Raw genomic sequence first — 8,410 nt, forward strand, 5'->3', positions numbered from 1 at the left:
GTCTATAATATTGTTAAATACTGTATAACACTGGTTTATGTAATTACTGTAAAATGGTGATGTCTATATTGTCTGGTCTATATCATGTTTGATGTTTACCTATATACGGTGACTTTTGCACTACACATTCTGCTGCTACTTGTCTATAAATACTGTAAAAACTGTAAATACTGGTCTATAATTCTGTCCACTCTACTTTTATACTCTATTGTACATTGTACTTTGTACCTTTTTTTTGTACTTTGTTTTTAATCTCTCGGACTATCAGTAAAAGGAGGAACTGCAAAGTAAGAAGTTCATTGTACAGTGTAACTGCTGTGTGCTGCGCATATGACAGTAAAACACTTGAATCTAGAATAGTCATGTTATTATTAATAAATGCATAGTCATGTTGTCAGTAAAATGCATACTCATGTTATCATAAATAAACACACTCTCATGTTATAATCAGTAATAAAAACATTCATGTTATCAGTAGTAAAAACACACTCGTGTTATCAGTAATGAACAGTCATATTATCAGTAATAAATGCATACTCATGTTATTATCAGTAATAAACACACAGTTGTGTTATCAGTAATAAACACAGTTGTGTTATTATCAGTAATAAACACACAGTTGTGTTATTATCAGTAATAAACACACTGTTGTGTTATTATCAGTAATAAACACACAGTTGTGTTATCAGTAATAAACACAGTTGTGTTATTATCAGTAATAAACACACAGTTGTGTTATCAGTAATAAACACAGTTGTGTTATTATCAGTAATAAACACACAGTTGTGTTATTATCAGTAATAAACACACAGTTGTGTTATCAGTAAAATAAGCATACTCATGTTATCAGTAATAAACACATACTTGTGTTATTATCAGTAATAAAAGCATACTCGTGATATCAGGTAATTATTTTATCAGTAATGATCTCACACTCATGTTATTATCAGGGTATTCATGTTATTAGTAATAAACGCACACTAATGCTATTACTAGAGTCATCACGTTATCAGCAGAGCTATTATAGTTAACTAAAACAAATTAAATAACGAAAACTAGAATTGAAAAAAAAAACATTTTAGTTGTCAATGTCAATGTCGAATTTATTTATATAACACTTTACAACATGCATAAAGCTGTACCAAATTGCTGTACAAGAACAACACAAATGACAAAACAGAGCAAAAAACAATACATCAATTAAATGCCAAAGAATAAAAATGAGTTTTAAGAAGCGATTTAAAATGATCCAGGMTGTGGRCAGATCTAATCTGGAAAGGTAAATTATTCCATAAAACAGGAGCAGCAACAGAAAAAGCTCGATCTCCTTTCCTCTTAAGTCAAGTTCGAGGAACTGTAAGTAATAACTGATTATTTGATCGCAGGGTTCTGGACACAGACTGGAAATTTAAAAGGTCCCGAAGATATGGGGGGGGGGGGCTAACCCATTTAAAACTTTAAAAGTTAACAAAAGAATCTTAAAATCCATTCGATAAAAGACGGGTAGCCAGTGTAAAGATGCCAGAATTGGTCATGCTTCCTGGTTCCTGTGAGAAGCCGTGCTGCTGCATTCTGGATCWTTTGAAGTCGCTGAATCTGCGATTTATCCATCCCTCTATATAAAGAGTTGCAGTAATCCAGACGAGTTGTTATGAATGCATGGATAAGTCCTTCAAAGTAGTTAACTAAAATAAACTGTAATAAAATGAAAAAACAATAACTGACTAAAACTGTTCAATCTTTTTACAAAACTAACTAAAACTAACTATAATTATAGATACAATATCCTTAGTTTTAGTGTTTGTCAATTTATTTTGAGCTTTGTGGATGTTTTTTTTTATTGAGTAGTTTCACATTAGCTGTAAGCAGCTTACGGCACCTCATGGTAACAACTGTTGTTTATAATCTGCTGCTCAGCATCATCTGCCTGACAACAACCAAAGTTGGGAGAAAGCGGCAGCATCCACTTTAAGATTTCTTTGAATATGACTGCGAGAAAAAAAAAGCATGTGTCTTGTAGTAGAAACAGGATAAAATAGGTGGAATACTTCTCAAGGGAAAAACTGCATGAATCAATCTCACGCAAGATGGTTAACTATGACTATCTTGACACGCTAGCTTCTCTCAGTAGCTCCCGTGAAAAACAAGCAGCAGGTAGCACCGGGTGGGAGACAACTATTATCATTGTCCTAAAATATTCACCCAAGTCCTTTGTTGGCAAAATTGAGTTACGCAGTTATTTTATGAAGCTGTCGCTATAATGGACTGCTTTAACTAGCGACCAAATAGCTTTTGGTTAGTGAACTCCCAGGAACATCACAAGCTTGAGGAGGTATTGGCAAATATGTTTATTCAAACTATAAAAAACTAATACTAGAGCTAATAAAAACTAAACTAAAACTAAATATTAAAAATGCAATAATACCTAATAAAAACTAGCAAATTCATTGTAAAAACTAATTAAAATTAACTAAATTGAAAGAAAAAGGTCATAACAAAATAAAACTAAACTATAATGAAAAATCAAAAACTATTATAACCTTGGTTATAAGTACTAAACACGCACTTATGCTATTCCCAAGGTTATTATCATGTTATTAGCCGTAATAATTACACTCATGCAATTGTCTGGGTTATTATCATGTTATCAGTAATAAAACAACACGCATGTTATTACCAGGGTTATTAATATGCTATTATCAATACTGAACATGTTTATGTTATTATGAGGGTTGTTATGTTATCAGTAATAAGCACACTTATGTTATTATCAGGGTTATTATCATGTGATCAGTAATAAACATACACACGTTATTATCAGGGTTATGTTATCAGTAAAAAATACACTCTCATGTTATCAGAGTTATTATCATGGTATTATCACTAACTAACTTGGTGATGTTTCTGTATTTTCTTCAGGACCTAAAGAAGCCGTTCGACAGGTCCTGGAAGGAATATGAAACCAAGCTGTAAGAAATAAAACCAGCTTTGTTTTTTATATGCTAACACAGAAACAGACACATCAGTTCATAAAATAATAAATAATGAGCAGAATTACTGCTGATCCATGAGCAGTAAAAGTGGAGGTTTAGAGTAGTTTCTATTTGGTGTTTTGGTTGTGTCACATTTTAAACAACGTGAATCATATTTAGAACAATTAGTGCACCAAGTGTGACAGTTTCAAGTGTTTTCATTATGTTTTAATGTGGTTTTTATTGTCTGCAGAGCAAAGATTGAGAAGGAGAAGCGGGAACACGCCAAGCAACACGGAATGATTCGGACCGAGTTCAGAGGAGGAGAAATCGCCGAGGACATGGAGAAGGAAAGAAGAATGTTTCAGCTTCAGATGTGTGAGGTCAGAACATGGTTCTGTTTTTATTTTCACTGATTACCTAAAACTTTCACTTTCTTTCTGTCTGGACTGACGAGTCAAAGCTGTCGCCTTAAAGCAACTTTATCTGAGAAATTTAATGCTGGTTTATAAACATTTACACTGTTATCATTTACACATGACACAGTTAGAAGCAGCGGAGCGATCAGAATATTTCAGCAGAAAGTGCTACAGCTATTAGCACTAGCTAATAAAATATAAAATAACCATAAAATATGAAACTAATAGTGTAAATGTTTATAAAATGGTCTTTATCTTTACAAAAAATTAAAATCAGATTGTCCCATAACACTTTAATCTGTTTATTTTTGATGATGATGATGATGTCTTTATTTTCATTGTATAAATCACTATGAAATTACATTTAAGAGCACCCATTCAAGAAGACACAAATGACAAAACATGAGGGAACAGGCGAACACGTCATGCAGCAACCAGCAGGGGTCGTGCTGCCTTTAACAGCTGGAAATACATAATAGGAAAGTTGAGTTAAAAAAATTGCTCTGATCCTATGTTTACATCAGAAACATAAGATCATATGCGCAAAAAACGACTCGCGATAGAGCAACACAGCCTGGGGCAGGGTTCAGTGGAGTCGGTGACGTTGAGGGTGGGTGTCCGTGCTAGGACCCGAACCTAGCCCCCACCAGAGTCCAGAGTCACATGATCTTATTATCTCTTGCTCGTCTCACCAGAGTTCAGAATCTCCTCCTCCTCAGCCTTGGGTTCACGGCCAGGTCCAACACGGGTGATGGGGGTGGGAGGGAATCAAGCCCTTGTTGACCTATCATCCTTGGGGAGTTTCAGATAAGCATGGCGTCGAGGCCATGTCGTTGGGAGCCGATAGGTAAACACATCTGTTTTGGGACAAAGCAGCCTTGAATTTCCTGCTGCTTTTTAGTGTCTTCACTGCATCTCTGAAAGTGGCGAAAAGTTCCAATAGGCCGAATTCGGGGTCCTCCTCGCCTCTCACCGTCTGGAGCTTCACCCAGATGTGATCCTACATGCTAGAGGCTCGCTCCTGGGCTGCAATTCTCATCAGAATCACATCCAGTTTGCGATTTATCTCCCCCAGCAACTGTCTGTGTGCTCCCAGCCCGGCAGAAACCTTCCAATACGCCCAACAGCTTCTCAACGGCCCGGACCACTGTTAGGGTCGCTTTCACTTTTTGAAATAGCAGAAATCCACCTCCGTTGATCAGCAGAAATCAGTTATCATAAATTCAAATATATACAAATCATCTACGTCTTCAATGGAAAGTGGTGCAAGACACATCAGGTTCCAGCTCCCCCAAGAACCACTGATGCGTCCCGCTGCAACCGTTCCACTCAGACAGCTTCGTTCCCCTCATTCCAGTCTTAATGTGGAAAAAATAGTGTCAATTATAAATACTTATGGAAGTATTTATAAATGTGTCTGTTTTTCTGCAGTATCTGCTTAAAGTGAATGAGATCAAACTGAAGAAAGGTGTGGACTTCCTGCAGAACCTCATCCAGTACTTCCACGCTCAGTGCAAGTAAGTCAGAAACACCACAAACATCTTTGTTCAATCACTTACTTTATTGAAGTTGTCGGATTTAAATAAATTAAAAAGGAAGAAGTAAGCAGGGTTATTACAGTTAAAGAAAATTAACTAAATAACGAAAACTGAAATTGAAAAAACATTTTAGTTAACTAGAAATAAATAAAAACTGTGATAAAATGAAAAAATGATAACTCACAAACTGTATAATCTTTTTACAAATCTAACTAAAACTAACTATAATTATAGATAGAATATCCTTAGTTTTAGTGTTTGTCAATTTATTTTGAGCTATGTGGATCTTTTTTTTAAATTGAGTAGTTTCATATTAGTTGTAGGCAGCTTATGGCACCTCATGATCCGTAACAACTCTTGTTTGCAATCTGCTGCTGCTCAGCATCATCTGCCTGATTACAACAAAAGTTGGGAGAAAGCTGCAACGTCCACTTTGGGATTTCTTTGAATATGGCTACGAGAAAAAAAAAGGCATGTGTCTTGTAGTAGAAACAGGATAAAATACGTAGAATATTTCTCAAGGGAAAAACTGCATGAATCAAGCTCACTCAAGATGGCACGCTAGCTTCTCTCAGTAGCTCCCATGAAAAACAAGCAGCAGGTAGCACCGGGTGGGAGACAACTATTATCATTGTCCTAAAATAATCACCCAAGTCCTTTGTTGGCAAAACTGAGTTATGCAATTATTTTATGAAGCTGTCGCTATAATGGACTGCTTTAACTAGCGACGAAATAGCTGTTGGTAATGTGTTGATGCATCTCAGTAATCCAGGTAAAAAATCAAAGCTGTTGGTTAGTGAACTCCCAGGAACATCACAAGCTTGAGGATGCATTGGCAAATATGTTTATTCAAACTACAAAAAACTAATACTAGAATTAATAAAAACTAAACTAAACTAAAATAAGCATTAAAAATGCAATAATAACTAATAAAAACTAGCAAATTCACTKTAAAAACTAATTAAAATTAACTGAATTGAAAGAAAAATAACAACAAAATAAAATTAAACTATAATGAAAAATCCAAAACTATTATAACCTTGGAAGTACGAATCCTGTTTTCATTTTAGCAGCAATGAAACCGTGAATCATTTAAAAGTAGAAGAAAAGTCTGATCTGTGCCCAAGTTATTAAATTCATATTTGGACTTGTCCGTCCGTCCATCGGTTTTCTTCCACTTATCCAGGGTCGGGTCGCGGGGGCAGCAGCCTAAGCAGAGAGACCCAGACTTCCCTCTCCCCAGCCACTTGGGCCAGCTCGTCTGGGGGAATCCCAAGGCATTCCCAGGCCAGCCAAGAAATATGGTACCCCCAGTGTGTTCTGGGTCTTCCTCTGGGTCTCCTTCGACTGGGATGTGCCCAGAACACCTCACCACGGAGGCATCCTAACCAGATGCCCGAGCCACCTCAATTGGCTCCTCTCAACGTGGAGGAGCAGCGGCTCTACTGAGTCCCTCCTGGATGACTGAGCTTCGCACCCTATCTCTAAAGGAGAGCCCAGACACCCTACGGATGAAACTCATTTCGACCGCTTGTATCCACGATCTTGTTCTTTCGGTCACTACCCAAAGCTCATGACCATAGATGAGAGTTGGAACGTAGACCGACCGGAAAATCGAGAGCTTCGCTTTTTGACTCAGCTCCTGCTTCACCACGACAGACCGGTACAGCGCCCGCATCACTGCAGACACAGCACCAATTTGCCTGTCTATCTCCCGCTCCACTCTTACCTCATTCATGAACAAGACCCCGAGATACTTAAACTCCTCCACTTGGGGCAGGACCTCCTCCCGACCCGGAGAAGGCACCCTACTCTTTTCCAACTCAAGACGATGGTCTTGGACTTGGAGGCACTGATCCTCATCCTGACCGCTTCACACTCTGCTGCAAACCGCTCCTGTGAAATCTCGAGATCACGATCAGATGAAGCCAATATGACCACATCATCCGCAAAAAGCAGAGATGCAATCCTAAGGTCACCAAAACGGATTCCCTCAACACCTTGGCTGCGCCTAGAAATTCTGTCCATAAAAGAACAGAATCGGTGACAAAGGGCAACCTTGGCGGAGTCCAACTCTCACTGGAAACGAGTCTGACTTACTATCAGCAATGCGGACCAAACTCGGGCACCGGTCGTACAGGGACCTAACGGCCTATATCAAAGGGCCCAAGTACCTTCCAGGATCCTGCTGAGTGTGTAGAGCTGGTCCAGCATTCCACGACCAGGACCAAAACCACACTGCTCTTCCTGAATCCGAGATACGACCATCCAACGGACCCTCCTCTCCAGGACCCCTAAATAGATCTTACCAGGGAGGTTTAGAAGTGTGATCCCCCTATATTTGGAACACACTCTTCTGTCCCCCTTTTTACAGCGGAACTGCCCCCGATGTCCTCACAATATTGTAGAGTCGCATCAACCAACCCAACCCCACAACATCCAGAGCCTTAAGGAACTTTGGTTGAATCTCATCCATCCTCGGTGCCCTGTCACCAAGGAGCTTTTTAACCACATCAGTGACCCCGGCACCAGAGATTGGAGAGTCCGACCCAGGGTCCCCAGGCTCTGCTTCCTCATGGGAAGATGTGTCGGTGGGATCAAGGAGGTCTTCGAATTATTCCGCCCACCGACCCACAATGTCCCGAGTTGAGGTCAGCAGCGCACCATCCCCACCATAAATAGTGTTGACGGCAAACCACTTTACCCTCCTGAGACACCAGATAGTGGACCAGAATCACCTCAAAGCCGTACGGAAGTCTTTTTCCATGGCCTCTCCGAACTCCTCTCATGCCCAAGTTTTTACCTCAGCGACCACCCGGTCGGCAGTCTATTTGGACTGACGATCCTATCAGCTGCTTCCGGAGTCCCACAGGCCCAAAAGACCTGAAAGGACTCCTTCTTCAGCCTGACAGCATCCCTTACCACCAGTGTCCACCAGCGGGTTTGAGGGTTGCCGCCACGATAGGCGTCAACATCCTTACGTCCACAGCTCAAAGAATCCGCCTCGATAATGGAGGCATGGAGCATGGCCCACTCTGACTCAATGTCCCCCACCTCCCCTGGAATGTGTTCAAAGTTCTCCTGGAGGTGTGAGTTGAAGCTCCATCTGACAGGAGACTCTGCCAGACGTTCCCAGCAGACCCTCACTATACGTTTGGGTCTGCCTGGTCTGACCGGCATCCTCCCCCACCATCTGAGCCAACTCACCACCAGGTAGTGTTCAGCTGACAGCTCTGCCACTCTCTTTACCCGAGTGTCCAAGACAGGCGGTTGCAGATCAGATCAAACGACAACAAAGTCGATCATCGAACTGCGGCCTAGGGTGTCCTGGTGCCAAGAGCACTTATGGACACCCTTATGTTTGAATATGGTGTTCGTTATGGACAATACAGTGGTTTGCAAAAGTATTCATACCCCTTGAACTTTTCCATATTTTGTCACATTACAACCACAAACATAAATATATTTCACTGGAATTTAA

The 8,410-nt window shown here is 40.0% G+C and overlaps 1 protein-coding gene across 1 annotated transcript in view; it reads left to right on the forward strand.

The window, feature by feature from the left end:
• Positions 1-8,410, forward strand: part of asap2b (ArfGAP with SH3 domain, ankyrin repeat and PH domain 2b) — a gene marked incomplete at its 3' end in the record, with an annotated part of 35,332 nt that overhangs the window by 11,440 nt on the left and 15,482 nt on the right. The window contains 3 exon segments of the mRNA XM_014026467.1: positions 2,920-2,969; positions 3,226-3,355; positions 4,823-4,908. Coding sequence (XP_013881921.1) covers positions 2,920-2,969; positions 3,226-3,355; positions 4,823-4,908 — 266 coding nt within the window.

The sequence above is a fragment of the Austrofundulus limnaeus genome, unplaced genomic scaffold (assembly GCF_001266775.1).
Source record: "Austrofundulus limnaeus strain Quisiro unplaced genomic scaffold, Austrofundulus_limnaeus-1.0 Scaffold557, whole genome shotgun sequence".
Taxonomy (NCBI): domain Eukaryota; kingdom Metazoa; phylum Chordata; class Actinopteri; order Cyprinodontiformes; family Rivulidae; genus Austrofundulus; species Austrofundulus limnaeus.